We start from the raw sequence: 23414 nt of genomic DNA, 5'->3' as shown, positions 1-23414 counted from the left end.
TTTTTCCATGGACTATTTGTCATATTCTCTCTTCTTCAAACCTCTGCTTTTTTCTTTATGCATGCCTTTCTTCTGGGCATCTTGAATGCAGGAAATAAAGTGCCTGGGATGGAGGATAAGAAAGAGATGCCATAAGGAGCACACAGCGCGCCTCCCCTCTCTAGTCTTGACAGGCTCTGAGGGATGGTATGTGTGTGGTAGCCTTGCCAGTCCTCCCTTCCACCAACACATGAGGTGCCAGTGAGTGCTTTCTTACTTCTCTTTTACTTATATATTCAAAGAAAAAACACAATTTTATCTGATTCTTTCATTACACAGATGATGACAGGCATCATCCTCACTACCCACAACACACTGGCACAAGCTGGTGTATGTGGTAACATGTAATAAAGATCGAATTTCACCAACTTCAGAGGTGTTGAAAGGGGATAATTAGCCTAGAGTGATATTCTATGATACTTTACGTGCGCTTCTACACACAGAACGGGAAATTTAAAGATGGTTGGTGGCGACCATCATCCACTCACTCGACGTAGTGCTGCCTACTTCTTCTTTAGCTTTTATCATTCTTTTTCTGTGCCTGCCCTCCTCTCTTCCTATTTCTCCCATCTTTCCTGTCACTTCTTATTGCTTTTCTTTCCTTTACAGGTGGCTTTACATTGAGTGACAAGCCAAATGATTTCCTGTAAGCCAAGAAACCATTTACAACGCTGGGTGGTAACCATACTGTATAACCAAACCATACGTGCTCCCTCTGTGTCAACAAGTGGGTTGGTGGAGGGTTAGTGCCCCTCCCCATAAAACAAATAACTCTGAGTCAAATGGCCACCCCTTGTGGGATTATGGCATCTGGCAATAGATAGATAGATAGATTTTCGACCCAAATAAACGGATAGTTCCCTTAATTGAAAGCAGTAATAAGAAATAAGGAAGTGGGCATGGTAGTAAAAAAAAAAAAAAAAAAAGTTGCTGCATGACAGTATTGTGATACCAACTCAAATGTATGGAAGTGAAGCTTGGACCTTGTTGGAAGGACACAAGTCAAGAGTGAGAGCAGTGGAAATGAGTTATCTGAGAGGAGCCTGCAGAGTTACACAGAGAGACAGATGACAAATGGGAAAGTGAAAGAGCACTGTGGTGTGGATTGGATGTGATAAAAAGCATTAGGAAAAATATATTGAGGTGGCTGGCCATGTGGAGAGGGTGAAGATTGAGAGACAAATGAGGAAAGTGTATGAACGAAATGAAGACTAAGAATGAGATGGACGGATGGAGTGGTGAGGTATATGAGAGAGGGGAGGTGTAAGTTTTGGTGTAGGGCATCGAAACAGCAAGCAACAGGGTGACGTGGAGGAGATTTGTTTGTGGTCACCCCTTATGGGATTAAGGCAACTGGCTATAGATGGACAGACAGACAGTATAATTACAATGAAGGATGGTGGGTTAGAGGTGTTGTGTTGAATTATTATACAGTATGTAACCTCCCTTGAACCCTGTTGAATAATTGTATGAAACATACAGTATGTGATCTCAGTTAGTCCAGCAAAATGGTTCACCCAGCAAAGCTCTACAACCAAGGGTGCTGGAAAATTGGTGTTGTAACTGTATTTAGTTAATATATAATAAACTTTTAAATTTATCCTTATGCTGTAAATATGAGAGCTAGCACTAGACTAAATGGGTTATGAAAGGGATGCTGCTTGCACATAAAATGGTAAAAATATATATATATATATACATATATATATATATATATATATATATATACATATATATATATATATATATATATATATATATATATATATATATATATATATAATTTGCAGTGCCTGATATTAAAACACTGAGATGATCTGATGCTGTCACAATGCTTCATAGCTTGTCCTATGTGATAAGAATAGCAACTTTCTTGTAATATATGCGATATTAACATGCATACTGATACCTCTAGCACTGACTGAATGCCTGATATTCAGTTAACCCCTTACCTGCGGGGATGGCTGGACCGCACCATGCCCCTCCCACGGGGATAGAAGGAAATCTAGACAATACATGATAAATTAGCTACTTCCAGGTCAATGGAAGTATCATTTATCCTTTTCCCTTTATTTTAATAATTTTATTAGTATGAGAATAGGTCATAAGGGACATTTCAATGGGTAATGAACAGGGAAAATTAGCAACCAAGTACACGTGGGGTGTTGCCAGGTGATAAATTAGCTACTTCATGGCCAATGGCAGTATCAATAAGCCTTTCCCCTCTTTTATATGTATTTTTTAGTGTGAGAATAGGGCACAGGGCACATTTCAATGGAAAAAGCAAATGGAAAAACTGGTTAGGAGTTGCATTGTGCTGCCTGGCTGTAGCTAGGCAGGGGAGAGGGTACGGGAGGGGAGGTGGGGAGGAGAGGCAAACACAGAAAAATGGCTAAATTGGTAACACTGAATGAGAGTACTAGTGGTATTAGCAGCACTGCCTATAACAACACACTGGCAGTAAATTGGTAACACTGAATGAGAGTACTAGTGGTATTAGCAGCACTGCCTATAACTACACACTGGCAGTAAATTGGTAACACTGAATGAGAGTACTAGTGGTATTAGCAGCACTGCCTATAACTACACACTGGCAGTAAATTGGTAACACTGAATGAGAGTACTAGTGGTATTAGCAGCACTGCCTATAACTACACACTGGCAGTACTGATAGATGATACAAGACCACACTTGAAAGCCCGGGCGATTTAAAAAATCCCTGGATCACAGAAGTGATGCCCTGTGGTATGGTACTTTTGTAATGAGCGTCACGGTAGTGATGGCCCGCGGGTAAGGGGTTAAGGCAAGTGGTTAATATACAAAAGTGGCTTAAACATGTCAATTTGATGATCTCACCCTACCATTAACTCTGTTTAATAACAAAAATAAATAAATAATCTGAGTTTCACCAGATGTCACCACTTATGCAGGGCCTAAGCTTGCCCTTGACCTATGACTCCATTAGGCATAGCCTGCTGATTTCAATAATAATCAATTCAGTTGTACTGTACACTTGCTTTGCATTTTTTGTATGTTAAATTTTCTTCTATCTATCTATCCATCTATCTATCTATTGCAGCATTTCCCAACCTGGGGGGTGCACCCCCCCTGGGAGGGAGTTGAGATTGCCAGGAGGGACGTGGGGTAATCAAAGTTTAACATAAGATTCAGCCATTCAAATGCATACAGGATATTTCCAAAGATATGCATGAATAAGAATCTTTCACAGAAAAACTTCACAACCATCATTTTGAGCAACCACATGTACTGATGCCACACAGCATCTTAAGCATCCATGTGGAACAGATAAAAACATTGTTGTTTAGGCATCAGAGGGGTAGGGGGGCATCGTGAATACAATCCTGACCAAAAGGGGGTGCAGTAGTAAAAAGGTTGGGAACCCCTGATCTCCTGCCAGACGCCTCAATCCCGTCAGGGATGGTCACAAACGCCCTGTCCAATGCCACTTCACTGTCCTGCTCCCAGCTCACACACCCCTCTCTCATATACCTCTCCAATCCATCCCTCCATCTCATCCTCAGCCTCCCCCTCCCTCTTCCCCCCTCCACCTCATTCACATGTCAGGACTCCATATTATAAATACAAATCATAACAGAAAGCATGATGGATAGACAGATAGATAGATAAACAGACAGAGCACCAGACAAGGTGTGGGAACAGGAAATTAGCTTGCAACTCTTTAAGCGAAGGAATGTTGATCGTGCACCGGAAGCAGTGCATACACACAGACATACAGTAGTCTAGAAGCTTCCACGACAGTAGAGCACACGTGACACGACCCCTGCTACACGAGAATGTAGGTGTCTGAGCTCAGAAAGAGACTGGCCACAGAACCGACAGGTAGTAGGGAGGAGGCTAGCAACATGGGCGAGAGAGAGAAAGAGAAAGAGAAAGAGAGAGGTAGCTCATGGGACTATACTTTATACTTCACTTGTGTGTGAGAGACTTCGTTAATATTTCCAAGACAAATAAAAGTAGTCCCATATTAATCTTTACCTCTCCTGCCATTGCATGACAAAAGGGAACGAGGATTATCTACTTACAAAACTACTCATGTATAACAACCGCTTGTCCACGAGTCTAATATAAGTATAACTGATCTACAAAACACACTACAAGAAGCTACAAAGTTTTTGTAAGACACATACACTCTCCTCATTAGTCTCTCACTCTCCATCCTCACCACATGGCCAAACCACCTCAATGTATCTCTCCTGACACTTTTTATTACATCCACATTCACATCACAGCACTCCTTCATTTCCTAATTTGTCAGTGTCTCTCTTAAAATAAATATTTAAAGTCTGGTCTCAGTACAACTATTCATTATGTGATACATCACAAGAACGAAAATGAAAAAGTTATATCCCTATTCGGACCAACATAAAAAAACTGGAAGTTATTTCACTAGAATGATATTTTGAGGCAACCTACGAGAATCTCATCCGGATGCAGCAATGCATGCAAGCCGACAATCAGCTGTCTGAGCCAAGATGGCTGCCCAGTGTTTACATTCACTGTGATTGTCTGCCTTTTGTTCTACTGTATTTTGTGTATAAAAGGCCACTGAAACACTCTTGCTACCACCAAATATCAATGCAAGCGCTTAACAAATACTGTAGTGCAGTATGTGATAGTAAGTGAAGTGACAGCTTTTAGTGTGTGGAATACTGAAACTTACAACTTGGATACTTGGATATCGTGCCAACCTTATGTACACAGCCTCCCACGCCAGCTGATGATGGAACTCCAGACAGCTGATTTTGCCAAGATGGCCACCTAGTGTTTATATTCACTATGACTGTCTGGCATTTGTCCTATTTTATGAATTATAGGCCACTGAAACACCACTGCTACTGCCAAACAGCAGTGCAAGTGCTTAACAAATAGTGCAGTGTGCCCTATTAGTGATGTGCTACCTTTTCATGTGGAGCACTCATCCAGGAACTCCAGCTGTCCCCCAGCTTTAGGGGGAACTCTTGGTGAAGACTTGGACAGGCCTGGGACACTCTTCAAGTGGGAGGCAGAGTGTTTTTCGGGGGCATTTCAGATTTTCCAGTCAAGTTAACCCTCCCTAACCCCAATGAACCGAGGTTATACTGACTTCTCTATATATTAAATCATTATGCAGGTCTTTACTTGATGCAACCCTATCACATAACGAGACTTGACTGTACAGTATGTTATTTTATGCTTTCTGCAGGTACATGGCTACTTTGCTAATAATAATTAATTATAGGTCTTGCAAAAGCCATAGCATGATTACCTTTAAAAGTTTTGGAACAACCCCTACAAATTGAAGGAAGTCTTACCCTACTTCAACTATTAGCATTCCATACTGATATAGGCATCTTAGTGAAGGCTTTACATTAGCTATAAGCATATGGCTACTAGTCCTATAAGGGCTGGAAAACCAAAATTTTCATTAACATCCATCCATCATCCAATTCAATCCTATGTTGCCCCATGAGGAGCATAAGAGCCAGGGGCTAGGAAAAGTGGTCACTGACATTTAAGATGAGGGACCAGCCTCGTTCATCCCTGAGTGGCATTCTCTATATCTATATATATATCAACACTGCCAGACACCTTAATCCCGTAAGAGGTGGTCACAAACAAATCACCTCCATGTCGCCCTGTCCCCCGCCATTTCACTGCCCTGCTCCCAGCTCACACCCCCCACCCTCATGTACCTCTCCACTCGATCCCTCCATCTCATCCTTAGGTTCACCCTCCCTCTCCCCTCCCACCACTTCACTCATATACACTCTCTTCTTCAGTCTCTTGCTCTCCATCCTTTCCAAGTGGCCAAACCATCTCAGTGTGTTTCCCCTAACGCTTCCTATCACATCCACATCCACACCACAATGCTCCTTCACCTCCTCATTTGTCAGTCTGTCTCTCCATTTGACTCCACATGTTCCTCTTAAATAACTCATTTCCACTGCTTGACTTCTGTCCCTCCAACAAGGTCCAAGCTTCACTTCCATACATTTGAGTTGGTATCACAATACTGTCATGTAGTAACTTTTTCACTTCCATGCTCACTTCCCTGTTTCTAATCACTGCTTTCAAGGAACCAGTGACCTTTCTTCATTGCTGTACCCTTTCAAGCACTTCACCCTCTAAACTTCCATCCTTACTCATCACACTACCCAAGTACTTAACCCCTACACCGCGGTCATGTTTACCAATGTTTTGCGTGTGCCGCGGGGTTATTCGGGCTCCGACACACTCTCAAAAAATATTTGCCAAAAATTAATTATTAGTCCTAGAATATTAAAATTACATATGCTTATGGCACATACCTTCAGCTTTCTCCTGGAATGTTTGTTGAGCCTTCGTCGGTTACCGTAGGACTTGTGGAGACCTCTGAAGTTGGGTAACAAAGTCTCCACTTTACACTTACCGACAACCCGTAATATGATTACCACAGCCAGATATTAAAACTATAAACAATACTCTATGATTTTCAAGTAGTTTGGGATCCATACTCCAAAAAAACAACAACTGTGAAAGCAATGAAAATTACGAGCGCGTCTGACCGTCGCACTTGCGCTAGTTCGCTCTTGGTACTCTGTCATTTATTATTCATAAAACCCCTCACACTTTATATTTCTAATACTATATAACACTTATATATATCTACAGTCTTTATCCATAAGTTTCCTTCATTAGTATTAGTTTATTGTCACTGTAGGGATTCAATTTCTTTCACTAAAATACGTAGCATTCACTTTCTCGTCCTGTATACTAGCATTGAGAGTGAATGTCACTTTAAATTTCCCTCTCATAACTCATAGTATTCAGACATGCTAGAGTGAAACTTTCACTTTCATTACTCCTAGGGTATATACTCATATTCTTATAATACTACTCATTTACATTTCTATTTACGTTCTCTATTTCATTTACGTTATTTACCTTTCTATTTTATTTACACTGTGTTATGCACTGTCACTTGAAGTAACTTATAAAACTATTTTCCACTGTTCACGTATATTTACATACATTACTTTCACTTGCTGTTTACACATTCTTTACAATTCCACTTGCACTGTTTTACTCAATAGAAAGATCGTAGTTACTCTTTTATCAATTGTCAGCTCTTTACCTCTTTCTACACGAGGTTTAGTAGGGGGTAAAGGTCACAGGGCCCTTTGCATGGGGATGAAAAGGTCTTGAAGCTAGCAAAGAGCGAACAGACGTACCCCCACACTGGAAGATGAGAGTGAACTGATAAGGGTGGGCCGGGATGGAGGCCTACCTAGGGAAATCAGTACTGCCAACGTTTAGCCTCTTGACACAGCTATTTATAGCACTGAAATGATTGGCAGGAAACCTAGACAAAACATTATAAATTAGGTAGTTCCAGGTGAATGTAAATATCACTTAGGCTTCTCCCTTCCCTACTTATATGTATATTTATTACGAAAATAGATTATACGGCATATTTCAAGGGGAAATAAACAGCGAAAATTAGCGAACGACTGCACGTGAAGTGTTGTCAGGTGATAATTAGCCAATTCCAGGTGTATGGCACTCTCACTTACCTTATTTCTTTCTTGTATGTATTATTTGGTATAAGAATAGGGCATAGGGCTTATTTCAATGGATGAAATCAGTGAAAAATTCCAGGGAAGATTTACTTAGCGTAGCATGGCCAGGCAGGTGAGAGGATAGGGTAATGGAGGGGGGTAGGGAGGGGAGTCAAGAATGGGGAGAAATGGCTAAATTGTCAACAATGGATGGGAGTACAGATGAGATTAGGAGTGCTGACTAGTGTTGGACATAGGCAGTACTGATAGATGATACAAGCCACAACTTGAAAGCCCGGGTGAATTCAAAATAACACAGTGTCACAAGAGCGACACCCCGCGGTATGATCCCTTGCTCCCAAGTGTCACGAAAGTGACGCCCTGTGGTTAAGGGGTTAAATGCAGAAGGGGAAAGGATACTCGAGTTTGGGGAGGCAACGGACATGATTGTGTGCAACACATATTTTATGAAAAGAGACAGTAGGTTAATTACGTATGAGTCTGGGGGAAATAGCAGTCAGATAGATTATTTTCTGGTTAGGAGGGCCAACAGGAGGTTAGTGAGGGATGTTAAAGTTATAGGAAGTGAGTAGTGTGTACAGCAGCACAAACTATTGATTTGTGATATGGTGCTTAAAGAACAAGTGATGAAAAAGAGGACTTATGTACCTAGGAGGAAAATATGGAAGCTGAAAAACCAAGTAGTAAGGGATGCCTTCTATAGCGAGTTGAAGAGAGTGGTGGCTGAACAGGGAGCTGTAGATAGAGGCATCAATGAACAGTACGGAGCCCTCAAGAACAATTTCTTGAGAGTTACTGATGTAACATGCGGCTGGACAAGAGGACCACCAAGACATAAAGTAACTTGGTGGTGGGATGAGGGTGTAGAAGCTGCAATTAAGGAGAAAAGAAGGCTTTTCCGGGAATGGAAGAAGGGTGGTAGCAAAGAGGAATATTTGGCTGCCAAGCGTAGGGCTAGGAGAGAGGTATACAGGGCAAAGTCTGAGTCACAGAGACAATTACTTGATAACCTAAATCATGGGGAAAGGAAAAATATATTTAGGGTGGCAGGTCAGGTGAAGTGGGATAATCAGGATATCATAGGTGAGCAGTGTGTGAAGAATGATGAGGGAAGGGTAGTGGTGAACAGTGAGGATATTAAAGATGCATGGAGAGAGCATTATAACCGGTTGTTGAATGAGGAGTTTGACTGGGACAGAGAAGGTTTGGAGCCAGCAGTTCCAGTGTCTGGCCCTTGGCCTTTGATTGATACTGCTACTGTGACTGAGGCAATAGGCAGGATGAGGGTGGGGAAGGCAGCAGGTGGGTCTGGGTTGACTGCCGAAATGTTGAAGGCCTCAGGCGATATGGGGTGAGTTTAGTCACTGACCTGATAAATAGGATTATTTATGAGTGTGTTGTCCCAGATGATTGGCTGAAGAGTGTAATTGTAAATGTGTATAAAGGGAAAGGTGATGCCCTGGAAAGAGGAAATTATAGGGGTATAAAGCTTTTAGATCAGATAATGAAGGTAATGGAGAGAGTTTTAGAAGGTATGATTAGAGAAAGAGTGAATATTGATGAGATGCAGTTTGGGTTTATGCCAGGTAGGGGGACCACTGATGCCATATTCATTGTTCGACAGCTTCAGGAAAAATATATTGGTAGGAGAAGGGATCTTTATTTTGTTTTTGTTGATTTGGAAAAGGCCTTTGACAGAGTCCCTAGGGAGGTGGTGAAGTGGGCAATGAGAAAGCTTGGCTTGGAGGAGTGGCTGGTTAGGGTGGTTATGGCCATGTATGTGGGTGCTCACACCCAGGTGAGAGTGAATGGAGATTTGAGTGATGAGTTTTCTGTGAATGCTGGTGTGCATCAGGGGTCAATCTTGAGTCCCATGTTGTTTATCATGGTACTTGAAGCCCTTTCACGTGACTTTAGAAATGGACTCCCGTGGGAGTTGTTGTATGCTGATGATTTGGTGTTGATTGTAGAGAATGAAAGGGAGGCGGAGGAAAGGTTTAGGAAGTGGAGAGATGGTATGGGGCAAAAGGGTTTAAGGGTAAATGCAGATAAAACAAAAGTGATGATATCTAGGGTTGGTGGTCGTACTGTCAAAGACGAGGGAGAGTGGCCATGTGTAGTTTGCCACAAGGACGTGGGAAGTAATTCCATCTTGTACGGTGTGTGTGATAAATGGGTGCATAAGAGATGTAGTGGTATCAGAGGTAGACTGCGAGATAATGCTGATTTTATGTGTACGGCATGCCGGGGTGAGCAGGTGGAGATTGTCAGATGTGAAAGGATTGAACTTGCTGGTGAATCTCTTGAGTGTGTGGAAGAGTTTTGTTATTTGGGAGACATGTTGTCTGCTGGAGGTGGGGCTGGAGCTAGCTCTGTGGCTAGGGTGAGAAGTGGTTGGAAGAAGTTCAGGGAGCTCTTACCTCTCCTGACATTGAGAGGGCTCTTCCTACGTGCTAAGGGGTCTTTGTATGCAGCATGTGTTAGGAGTGTAATGCTGTATGGCAGTGAGACCTGGGCAGTGAAGGAGGAAGACATTCGCCGGCTCAGACGTACAGAAATGACAATGATTAGGTGGATGTGCAGTGCGTCCCTGCGTCCAAGGCCTGGAGGGGCTGGGTTTACAATGGAAGAGTTGAGATGTAGGATGGGACTGGAGTGTATTGGTGTTGTAATGAGGAGAGGTAGATTGAGGTGGTTTGGACATGTGGAGAGGATGGGGGATGATAATTGGGTGAGGAAGGTGAGAAGTGTTAATATTGGGGGTGGGGTTATGAGGGGTAGACCGAGAAAGACATGGGACAAGGTCATTAAGTGTGACCTTAGGGTTAAGGGACTGAACATGGAGGCTGCAATGGATCGTGCAGCGTGGAGAGCCGCCATTAGGTGACCAAGGCCGACACATACAAGCATGTTGGAGCCTTTAAAAACGAAAACGAAACGAAACACTTTCCATTTCCTCCTCATCCAGCCTCACTCTGCATTCACTGACTTCACTTCTCTCGAAGACCATAACTTTACTTTCAAAAATTCACCTTTATATTCCATTTCTTACACACTCTCCCAAACTCGTCCACCAAGCCTTGCAACTCCCCTTCGTCTTCACTTCACAACACAATATCATCTGCAAATATGTGAACAAGGAGTTTCCAAACACTGCCCTCTCTCACTGAGGCTGCTCCAACATCCACTGCCCTACCTTGCATTTCTTTTATAACCCCATCCATATACAGACTGAACAACCATGGAGACATGACACATCCGTTTCAACCTTCAAGCAGAAAAATTCACTCAGTTCAACATCCACACGCACTGCAGCCTTAGCACCCTCAAACATACTCTTCACGGCATTCAACAACTTCCTATCTACTCCATATATTCTTAATACTTTCCACAATCCTCCTCTATCCACCCAGTCATATGCTTTCTCCAAGTCCATGAAAGTCGCATACAACTTCTTTCCCTTCTCCAGAAACTTTTCCACTAAAGATTTAAGAATGAATATCTGACCTACAGTTACCACAAACTGAGTCAGGTCATCCCCCCCACAAGGTATTAAAAAACACAGAAATCATAGTGTATCACAATGTTTGTTCATGAAATGCTAATCATTAATGTGAAAACATGTTTCCTTTGTTTTTCAGGACCAGTTGCATGCATTTTGGCATGGAATAACTTAGATCTCTAAAGTAATATAAGGACATTTCTTTGCACCAAACATTTGTCAGTTCAGTCTTGGGGTTGTCCATATTGGGTGTCTTCTTCTCTGCCATGATTTTCTTCACCTTTGCCCAGCAGTTTTCTACCGGATTTAGATCTGGACTGTTGCCAGGCCAGTCGATGACCTCAATCCGATTATCCTGAAGCCATTTTGTCAACTTTCTTGGCTAGTGACATGGAGCTGAATCATGCATGAAAAAGTCGCATCCAAGAATAGTAAAAAAAAAAAAGTATAAAAAATGATCATTCAGAACTTGAATGTACCAGCCACCATTCATCATCAAGTTCATAGGAAGAAAGTAGAGGCCTCCCCTTCTCATTTCACTTGAGAAACACCCCCATACTATTACTGATTGTGGGTGCTTAACAGCTGGCACTGTGTAAGCAGGGTCATATTGACTACGGGGGGCCAGGCAACAAACCTTGGCAGAACACACGTTGAACACTTGAAATGTGCTTTCATCGGAAAACAACTTTTCTCCACTCATCCGATGTCCAGTGTGCATACTTCTTGACAAACTGAATGTGCTGTTTCTTCATGCGGTCAGTGAGAAGTGGTTCCTTGGCTGCGGTGTGGCTTGGCAAGCCCAGCTCCTTCTTCAAGCGGTGTTGAATAGCTCAAACTGAGACGTCTTGTAACAGAAGGGAATGCATTCTCTTCAATTCTGCTGCTGTCAGTCGAGGATTCTTGATTACTTCCCTCTTCAGAAGCGTATCTGTACCTCTGGAAGTCCTCCTCTTCTTTCCACCGCCATGCGTATGCTCTGGTGCGACATCAGGTGGCAGGCTGCGCGCTGCAGCAGGAATCTTCATGACAGTCAATTTTGCGCGTCCAGTAAGTTCACAAATCGTGTTGATAGGGGCATTATTCTGCCTCCATGCAATGATACGGACCCTCTCATCCCTTGAACAGAACTTTCCAGGCATGACAACTCGACTCTAGGAAAGTAAGAGGGTAAATAGTAATGCATACGTAAAAAGAGGGAGGTGCAAGGTCGGAGTGACAGGAACATATACTCCCACTCTCACTTCTGGGCAAGCACTTACGTGCTGAGTGTTTCACCACCTCATGCCAACACCAGAGGAGTTGCCAGTTACTTCATGCCCAAAAATTCACTTGGTAGAGGTGGAAATACAAAGCAAAGACAGACAACTCTCCCAAATCAATTCTGTGTGTAGGTCCTAAGTCAATTTGCAGTGGATGTACACAACCTGGAGTTGAGAGGTAGAGGCCTATATGAGAGAGGGATGTGTGAGCTGGAAGCAAGGCAGTGAAATGGCGGGGGACAGGGTGACGTGGAGGCAGTTTGTTTGTGGCCACCCTGTATGGGATTAAGGCGTTGGGCAACAGAAAGATAGATATACAACCTCTGTCCTTCCTAAACCTCCCTGTTCTTCTCCAACAAATTCCACTGTTATTTCCTTAACTCTGTCGATAAGTATCCTACCATATACTCTCCTATTACACTATAAAGACAAATGCCCCTATGATTACCACATACTTCTTTTTCCCTTTTTCCTTTGTACAGGAGAACAATTATACCTGACTTCCAATCCTCTAGGATTCTACCTTCCTCCCAGGCCAATCCGCACATCTTCCACATCCATTCCACTACTACTTACCCCCCATACTTCAGCATTTCACCACACACTCCAACAATTCCTGGGGCTTTCCCATTTTAACTTTCTTCATTGCTTCCACAACTTCCATCCTACTGATTTCTTCCTCTCTTCTCACATCTCTCCGTCTCCCAGCCATTTACCCTCACATTCCCTTCTTTATGTTCAATAATTCCTTAAAGTATTCTCTCCATATTCTCACTTTTTCTCCCTTCTCCACTTGTAATCAACCATTTTTATCTTTCACTCTCCAACTAACTTCTTTGGCACCCTGTTTAACTCTCTTTACCTCTTTCCAGAACATTTTCTTACATTCCCTCCACTTTACACTCAAATTCCTTCAAAATTCCTCATCCACTCTCTTCTTACTCTCTCTTACTAATCTTTTCACCTGTCTCTTCCTCTCTACATATAACACTCTTTTCTGTCTCTCAACTTCTTCCATGCCCTTGTTTCTCATCCCCTCACTATATGCTCTCTTCTTTTGTGCCATAGCCTCTCTCAACACTTCATTCCACCATCCTGTTCCTTGCATCCCTTTTTCTCTTCTATTCAACCAACACACCACCTCACATGCTCCATGCATTACTTCTGTGAATATCTACCACACACATTCCACGTCCCCATCTGCTGTAATCTGTATTTACCCAATTGCTCCTCCATTTCCCTCTTCTATTCTGCCATTTTTCCATCCTCTTGCAACATTTCTACCCTCCCTGTAAGAACTACTTCCTCCTGTCCTTCCCTTCATCTATTTCTCCATTTTGTTTGGATTTTGATCCTGACCACCACCAAGTGGCAGTCCAAAAGTCCACTCCCCCAACCTCTATATACACTTACGTCCATCACACACCTTCTCATCCTTTCATCCACACACACATGATCAATCATTGCCCTCCATTCATTCAGCTCACCACCCACCCTTCTCATCACTTGCCATGTACTGTATACCTATAGATCATTTTCTGCCTGAAGATGGTATTAGCTATCTGTAACCCTCTTCCAGCACAAATATCCTCTAAAGCACTGCTTTAGCACTGCTTGAGTAGACAGTAGCACCAATCGAGCAGGGCAGTACTCCTGAGGTGGATGGAAAGCTGACGACAGGGAGTGCTGATGCTCCCATTTCATCAGCCCTCAGGACTAGTTCTTGACCATCCCCCTTTGCTGAACCTTTTCAGTGTCTCAGTTACACAGACAGTAGGCCAGCATGCTCTCCAACACAAATTTCTCTAACTATCTACACCAAACTACATGCACAGTACACACTACACTTCCTTTTCAAAAAAAAAAAAAAAAAAAAAAAAAAAAAAAAAAATCATGGCATCTCATCACTCAGCCTCGGAGTCGGGGTGGGGGGACCATAAATGCCCCCACCTTCTGCCTCTCTCCCAGTGATGACTCGAGGTACCTGGAACCACTGTCTGACTCTCTTCTTCTTCATTTCTTCGGCCTTTCCTCTAACTTTCGCTCTGTTGAGCACCACCTCTCCTCCTCTAAACCTCACCTTCTTTTTCTAACTGAGACTCAGCTGTCTGAGGCAACTGACAGCAAACCCTTTTCTGTATCCTCCTACTTTCTCTATACTCATTTCAAAGCCAAAGGTGGCTGTTGTGTATATATACACAACGACTTAAAATGCTTCGTGTTCCTGAACTCGATTCTTCTGAATTCTCTACACTCTGGCTTCGGATTTCCTGTCATTCTCTGACTATATATATCTGTGCTGTTTACTTATCCCCTAATTCTACTGACTGAAAAATTCTTCGACTATCTTACTTCTACGATGGAACACATTCTATCCATTTCTCCTTTCTCTGAAATCTCCATTATAGAAGATTTCAATGTTCACCATCACCTTTGGCTCTCCTCTCCTTTCGCTGATCCACCTGGTCAACAAGCCTACATCTTTTCTATCCTTAATGACCTAGAGCAGCTTATACAGCACCCTAACCGTATCCCAGACCGCTGTGGAGAGAGCTCCAACATACTTGACCTCTTCCTGACATTTAATCCTTCTGCTTACACTGTTAATCTTTTCTCTCCGTTGGGCTCCTCCGATCACAACCTTATCACCTTAACCTGTCCTATCACTCCAGTACGGCCTGTGGACCCTCCAGGGAAACGTCGCCTGTGGCATTTTGAAGCCGCGGATTGGGAGGCCCTCAGGCAGTACTTCTTTGATTTTCCCTGGAATGATTATTGCCTCCATGGCCGGGAGCCATCTGAGTGTGCCTTGCGCATTACGGAAGTTATTCTCTCAGGCGTGGAAGTATACATTCCTTTCTCATATCCTTTGACTAACGCAAGAAGGACCTTGGTTTAATCACGCTTGTTCTAATGCTATCCGCAACAAGAAGAGGGCCTACAAAAGGTACCGGAGCCAACCCACCCCGAATCACATCATCTTTACGTTTCTGCCCGGAATCGTGCTAAGTCTGTTCTTCGCTCTGCTAAAAATAATTTCATCCATACTAAATGCTCTCAACTCTCCAACTCGAATTCTTCCCGCTCCTTCTGGCACCTTGCCAAAAATCTTTCTAACAACTTTACCTCATCATCCTTCCCTCCTCTTTTCTACTCTGATGTTTCTGTAGCTATTTCTTCTACTGATAAAGCAGATCTCTTCGCTCAGACTTTCTCCTCCAATTCCACCTTAGACGATTCCGGTGCTGTTCCTCCATCACTTCCCATCTCTGACTTCCTCATGGCTGACATTAAAATTTCTTCAGCCGATGTATTTTCTGCCATCACTGGCCTGAATACTAACAAGGCATATGGGCCTGATGGGGTTCCTCCTGTTGTTCTCAAGAACTGTGCTTCTGTGCTTACACCCTGCCAAGGCAAACTCTTTCGCCTTTGTCTGTCAACTTGTACCTTTCCTTCTTGCTGGAAGTTTGCTCATTCAGCCAGTCTCAAAGAAGGGTGACCACTCCCAACCCTCCAACTATGGTCCAATTGCTTTAACGTCCTGTATTTCAAAAGTTTTCGAGTCAATTCTCAATAGAAAAATTTTAAGGCATCTTTCCTATCACAACCTTCTTTCTGATCGTCAGTATGGGTTCCGTCAGGGACACTCCACTGGCGATCTTCTCACCTACCTTTCAGACTCCTGGTCATCCTCCCTTCGGGACTTTGGCGAAAGCTTTGCCATTGCACTTGACATCTCAAAGGCTTTCGATCGAGTCTGGCATAAATCTTTAATTTCCAAACTGCCCTCTTATGGTTTCTATCCTTCTATCTGTGCCTTCATCTCTAGCTTCCTTTCTGGTCATTCTATAGCCGCTGTTGTAGACGGCCATCGTTCTTCTCCTAGATCTATCAACAGTGGTGTTCCTCAGGGCTCTGTCCTATCACCAACTGTCTTCTTTTTATTCATCAATGATCTTCTCAGCTGTACATCTAACCCTATCCACTCATACGCTGATGACTCCACCCTTCACCTTTCCATTCGGTTCCCGCAACGCCCATCTCAGCAGTTACTTCAACAAACAAGGTATGAGGCTATGGCACACCTAATGCCTGACTTGGCTCGTATCTCTGACTGGGGTAAAAATAATCTTCTTGTTTTTAATGCATCTAAGACTCAGTTCTTACATCTATCAACCCATCAAAATCTTCCACAGCTATACCCACTAATGTTTAATAATATTCAGCTTAATGCTGCATCATCCTTGAATATGCTTGGGGTTTCATTTACTCGGGACTTATCTTGGAAAGATCATATTACATCTCTTGTAAAATCTGCTTCCAAGAGATTGAGTGTGCTAAGTCGACTCCGTTCTTTCTTTACCCCTGCGCAATTGTTGACTCTATACAGGGGTTTTATCCGCCCCTGTGTGGAGTACAACTCTCATGTGTGAGGAGGCTCCCCGCATACAGCTCTTCTCAATAGGGTGGAGTCAAAGGCTTTTCGTCTCATTAACTCTCCTCCTCTTACTGACTCCCTTCAACCTCTGTCTCTTCGCCACACTGTTGCATCTTTATCTCTTTTCTATCGTTACTTTAATGGTCACTGCTCCTCTGAACTGTCTGCATGCATTCCTCCACCTCTATGATTGGCACGTAGCACCCGTCTAGCAGCAAACTCTCATCCCTTTTCTGTCCAACTCTCTAATGCAAGAGTTAACCGTTACTCCCAGTCCTTCATTTATGCAACAGGTCAACTCTGGAACTGTCTCCCTGTCTGTATTTCCTGCTGCCTATGATCCCCAGTCTTTCAAACTCAGTGTGTCCAGGCATCTCGATATGAATGGACCTTGAATTTGGCTCTCTCTTGCATTTTGTTTTTCTCTTGGAGGGAACTCTTACTGCAGGCTCATGGCCTTTGGTTCCTTCTTCCTCGCATAAAAAAAAAAAAAAAAAATTCTCATCCATATCTGAAGGCACATCCCACTCACCAACTACTTCATCCACCTTTACATTCCCTACTTTTCCATTCATATCTCCAGTCAAAAACACTCTCTCATTCCTTTCAAACTTTTCCATGCAAGCTTCAACATTTGTCCAGAACTCCTTTCTCACTCTGCTTGCACGATCTTGCATTGGAGCATAGACGCACACAATCGCCCACATTTGTAGTCCAACTTTCAATCTTACCCACACAATCTTTGGGCCAATTGATCCATAATCTCTTATATTCTCCTTCCATCTGTTACTCACAACAATACACACTCCTTCTTTTGCTCTCTCACTCTCACCTACTCCCGCTCATATACCCCATCCATAGTCCCCATTCTCTCACATTCTCACCTCTCCATTTAGTTTCAGTTAATCCACATACATCCACTTTCACATCCTCAAGCACCTGGACAATCTCTCTTTCTTTTACTTCATCATTTACATCCCTTACATTCCATGTTGCTATCCGTACCATATCCTTTATTCGTCCTTAGTCATCACCTTTTGGTCAGTCCTGGTCCGAGGCTTCTTGTTCATATTTTTAGTTAGTTGTTTTCCGGAAGGGGCACTAACCCTCCGCCAACCCACTTGTTGTTATGAAGGAACACGTGTTTGTTGGTTATAAGGTTACCACAAAATTGTGAAAAACAATGTGAAATCCATTATATACTTATCAACAAAGAAATTTTCATGGGAAGATAGAGATATGAGTCAACAAAGTATTATTATACAGTCCAAGTCAAGGTCAGCATAAGAACAATTCCTTTACATCTTCAGCACTCCATAATATAACAGAAAATCAAGGAAACCTGCTTAATCTACGATTTGATATGACAAACATATAAATTACATTATCTGTCCGCACCCTTAAATCATGCCACAACTCTGAATAATTAAAAATTCTACTGAAAAAACGAGTTCTGCAGGGAAGGAGGCAGCTCAATCGAACAGCCACTGAGCGACATTTGAGTGAAGGCGGGACATGCAAGTTTTATTTATTTATTTATTATTATCATTTTTTTTTTAAAGCATGGAGAGCCCTTGACCCCCACTTCCTTACAACTGCATGCTCTCTCGTCTTTCAGTCAATGTACCTGTATGTGTTTATATTAGGTGTCTAAGCTTATATATACTGTGATAATAGGAGTTATAATGAAACAGTTTTCCTTTAGTTTACTTTGATTTTTGCGATATTTACTTTGATTTTTGCGATATTTACTTTGATTTTTGCGATATTTTCAAACTAAAATAAATTGATCAAGTTTGTGCGTATTGTGGGAGAAGTCATTATTAAATCTTTCAGTGCGATGTTGTCTTTCTTACCTTAGTTCAGGCTGTCTATTCTACAGTCCATTTGGTTTAAGTAGAGATGGAGATGTAGGAATATGATACAGGGGCAAATAAATAGGCCAGATATTTTTTACATTTTAACTATACATTTCTCCTTAGCTTCAAAAATTACTTCTCTTGACCATGATTATTTTAAATGACATTGTATCGAAAGGGTTATGATTATGTTTTTGAGTTTACTTATATGTAGGTTTGCTGGCAGGTATGTATGGGCACAATCCAGCCTGGCAGTGATAGAATGCCTGGCAGAGAGAGATCGGCATCAAAGGACAGAGTCAGAGTTAGGCATCGGTATGCGCTCACCAAGTACTTAAGTCAAACCAGGAATATCATCCACAATGTCCACCAATATTGAAGGACAGAGTCAGAGTTAGGCATCAGTATGTGCCCACCAAGTACTTAAGTCAAGCCAGGAATATCATCCACAATGTCCACCAATATTTTCAAAGTGAGGGATCATGTCTAACTACTGCACATGCCATCAAGAAAACATCAGATGCAACTGGGGCCTTTGAATGGATCGTCAGGATGATTAAAAGTGAAGTTTTGATATTGCCAGATGGAATTACAATATACACACACCACCTCCACATTCTGGACTCTCCACTGTGGTAGGACAGAGAGATGTCTTTCAGAAGGACCATATCAGGGAAGAGAATTACTTCCGTTTAACAAACGAGGTGAGCTTCCATCATTGATGGAACTACTGAAGAGGGTCAAGACATCACCCATATCATTCAGTGGATCAAGGACTTCTCTACACAAAGTTGAGAGGCAGATGGGCTTCAGCTACAAAAAAGCAGAAAGTAGGAGAAGGATATTAATGGCAAGAGAAGATATCACAGATGAGAGAAATGTGTATCTGAGAAAAATAAAAGGCAAAAGAGATAGTTCTCATCCTTGCCCTGAGGCCTATCTAGATTAGACTTGGATTAACCAGAAAATATGCACTGACTGATGCTGGACTGATGGTGTTGGGGTAGTTAAGCCTAAACTTAAGACAGGGAGAGGAGCTCGATTCATCATCCTACATGCTGGTGGACAAAATCGTTTTGTGCCCAGAGGGCTCTTGATGTTTCAATCTAAGAATGGAACAAAGGGAGATTACCATGAGTCAATGGACCATAAAAGATGTAAGCAGTGGTTTGAAGAACAATTACTTCCATACATCCCAGAATGATCCGTTATCATAATGGATAATGCTTCCGATCACTCAAAAATCATCAATAAAATGCCAACAACCATCAGTAAGAAAGGCGATATAATTGAATGGCTGTCATCTGCCAATATCACATTTGATCCATCTCAAACAAAGAAGGAACTGTACTTTGTTTGCAAACAATATAAAGGCAAGCAAGAATATGAGATAGACCAATTGGCCATGGAAAAGGGACATATGATACTCAGACTGCCTCCTTACCACTGTATGTTCAATCCTACTGAATTAATATGAGCACAGCTGGAGAGCAAAGTAAAGAAAAGAAAATGAAATGGAGGTCAATCCCTCAAGAGAGTTAAGGAAATTACTCACAAGGCTATGAACAAGATTACCCCTGAAACTGGCGTAGCTGCATCAGCCACACGAAGAAAATCGAAGAACAATACCGTGCCAAAGACATTGCACAAGACCATTTGCTTGAGGAATTTATTATTAACATAATTTCTGATACAAGTGACGAGAATGAAAGTGAAGATGACGCACATGGAGAAAGAGCTTAATACAGAGCAGCAGTACACAGCCTATACATTCTTTGAGAACCCAATAAAAACACACTCACTTTTTTTTTTTTTATTGATAACCTATTTCTGTGTGTGTGTGTGTGTGTGTGTGTGTGTGTGTGTGTGTGTGTGTGTGTTTACCAAGTTGTATGTACCTAGTTGTGATATACAGGAAATGAGCTACGCTCGTGGGGTCCCGTCTGTTTCTCAGTAAGTCAAATTTTGCTTTAAACTTATTTAAGTTTCTAGACTGGACGATCTCTTTGTCCAAGCTATTCCACAGGTCTATGCATCTATAAGGAAAACTATATTTCTTGATATCCTTCAAGCAGCTTGGCTTCTTTAGTTTCATTCTGTGCCCACTTGTTACTCTCTTATTCCATACAAACAGATCTTCTCTGTCAATTTTATCTAATCCCAACCTGGTCCTCAACACTACAATTATGTCGCCCCTCTCTCTCCTTTCCTCTAAGGAAGGCAAATCCAGCTTTTCCAGCCTCTCTCTGTATGACAGATCTGCCAGACTGGGGACCAACTTGGTTCCTGTTCTTTGTATTCTCTCAATCCTGTTTATATCTTTCTTTTTATGTGGGGACCACACTACTGCTGCATACTCTAACCTGGGGCAGATCATGGCCACTATCAATTTTTTCATCATCTCCTCATCCATATAATGAAATGCTACTCTTATGTTAGTCAAGAGTTTATACGTCTCTCTAACTGTCTTGTTAATATGTTTTTCAGGTGACAAACTATCCTGGACTAGCACTCCCAAATCTTTCTCTTCTCTCGCTTTTGTGACCGGTTCATTACCCATCAAATAATTCAGTGACAGCCTCTTGGTACTTTTACCCATTTCCAATATTTTATATTTCTTTGCGTTGAATTTCATTTCCCACATCTGGCTCCAATCATGTATCCTATCCAGATCCTCCTGCAGCATTTTACAGTCCTCCTCATCCTCTACCATTCTCAAGATCTTTGCATCATCAGCAAACAGACATGCATAACTGTTCACTCCATCTACCATATCATTTATGTACATCAGGAACATTACTGGTGCCTCATTTGCCTGTCTCTCATCCATTCCAGGAGGTTTCCCTTCAGTTCTCATATATGCTCTAGTTTCCACATTAGTCTCTTAAGGGGTACTTTGTCAAAGTCCTTCTCCAAATCTAAATACACCCAATCCACCCAATCGTCTCTCTACTGTAGCACGTTAATCGCTCTTGAGTAAAAGTTCAAGTTGGAAACACATGGTCTTTACTGAATGCACTGCATTCAGTAATGCCTTCAACATTATCTTGATTTTCAGAGCTTCTATGTATGTACAAATCATCTTCTAACTCAGAAACAGGAGAGCTGTATCAAGTTTTCCAAGAAATACACAGTTTGGTGCCTCGGCAATCAATGAAGTGTGCTCTGGCCAACTGAATAAACATTTTGTGTGACTGGCAGCCCTTAGAGGAACAATGTTTACCAAAATGTAAATTTTAAGATCAAATTAGGATGCCCAAGTAACTGACCAAAATAAATGGGGTGAGCATCATGTGCAGGTAAACAAACTGACATCACATGGAAATTAATAATTATACCTGTAGTTTGACTGGTTCAATGCTTTCTGAAAAATTTAGAGCTGAATGGGTAAATAAAATTTTGACAGGTTGGTGAAAGGTGGTTGAAGAAGAGGAAGGAATGGAGGTGAGTAGCAGAGCACAGCAGAGTACAGATGACAAAAGCAGGCACTGTGAGGAAAGGCACTGATAGAAGGAGTTTTTCTTGGAAAACTCTGAGAGAGAGCAGAATGGGAGGGAGTGGTACAAAAAGCAGAACAGAGTGAGCAGGGCAGCATGGAATGATGGTGGGTCATGGGGATGGACTGTGATAATAAATAGCGAAGCTGGGCACTGCAGGCAGAATTTTATGAGGTGAAAATTCAAATCAAAATTTTCACCAAGAAGAAAAAGAAAGAAAATGTGCCAATCTCACGTAATTGGCATTTCATGATGTGAAGTCAGTAAATCATAAGAATATTACCTCTTTAAGGTCTTTGATTCCTCCTGTTGTGGTGTTAACCTGGACACACTTAATGAGTTCATTGTCAATATCAGTCCAACATACCAAACGGCCAGCATAGTAGTAGTCCACACACGCTGCATCTGCAACATCCTGTGAACAAGATATTGTTTAATAAACATCAAACAGCAGCTCACAAATATCACAACACATGGTGGGAAAAAAAAAAAAAAAAAAAAAAGGGGGGGGGGGGGGATGAAAGCCTAAAAAGTGAAACTAGCAGCACCCCACACATGACAAGGTTGCAACCCTTAACACCTCTATGCAGGTGAAAAAAAAAGTAGGCATGAACCATACATAATATACAAGACATCCTTGAGCTAATGAGGTTAAAGTTTAAGTTTTAAAAAACTATCTATCTATCTATTGTCAGACACCTCAATCCCGTACGGGGTGGCCACAAACAAATGAGGCGCTCCGAATAAGAAGGGTGAAACGCGCCAAAATAAAAAACGTCAGAAAACGCAGTCAAACTTCGCTCAACTTCCAATAACCATAACTTCGTTATATACTAAGATAGAACATTGCTTTTAGTCTTAAAATGAGCGTGAATCATTGCCGATCATGACACTGGTATTTTTGTTTCGGTTGAATGTAACTATTAAGAACAGGAAAGAGAAATATTACGTTTTGTTAGCATCATCTGTTATGGTTTTGGAAGTTAGAGGGAAGTTTAACTGCATTTTCTGCTTGTAATGTATAAAGTATTGATGTTCCATCACTATTAATGATAAAAAACAAAAAAAAGTTAGAATAACCTCACTAGACTTCCCACAATAGTGAATAATGATGATGAAATAAGAAGGGACATTTGGGCCGACTCACGTCACAAACGCTCGAGAAGCGATCGCTATGAATACGCGCTGATGCAGCTGCCAGAACATCATTCTCAATGTCACTAAAGTTTCCTTC

The 23414-nt window shown here is 42.0% G+C and overlaps 1 protein-coding gene across 1 annotated transcript in view; it reads right to left on the bottom strand.

Annotated features, from left to right (window-relative positions):
* Positions 1-23414, bottom strand: part of arr (low-density lipoprotein receptor-related protein 6) — an 801354-nt gene that overhangs the window by 698957 nt on the left and 78983 nt on the right. Inside the window, exon 3 of the mRNA XM_080275999.1 lies at positions 22464-22595. Within this exon, the coding sequence (XP_080132125.1) occupies positions 22464-22595 (132 nt within the window). The remainder of the gene's footprint in view (positions 1-22463; positions 22596-23414) is intronic.

Source organism: Coenobita brevimanus, chromosome 63, assembly GCF_032717465.1.
Source record: "Coenobita brevimanus isolate Jiangsu-jjx chromosome 63, ASM3271746v2, whole genome shotgun sequence".
Taxonomy (NCBI): Eukaryota; Metazoa; Arthropoda; class Malacostraca; order Decapoda; family Coenobitidae; genus Coenobita; species Coenobita brevimanus.
Note: the sequence above shows the minus strand (reverse complement) of the source record. Positions and strands in the feature narration are given on the sequence as shown.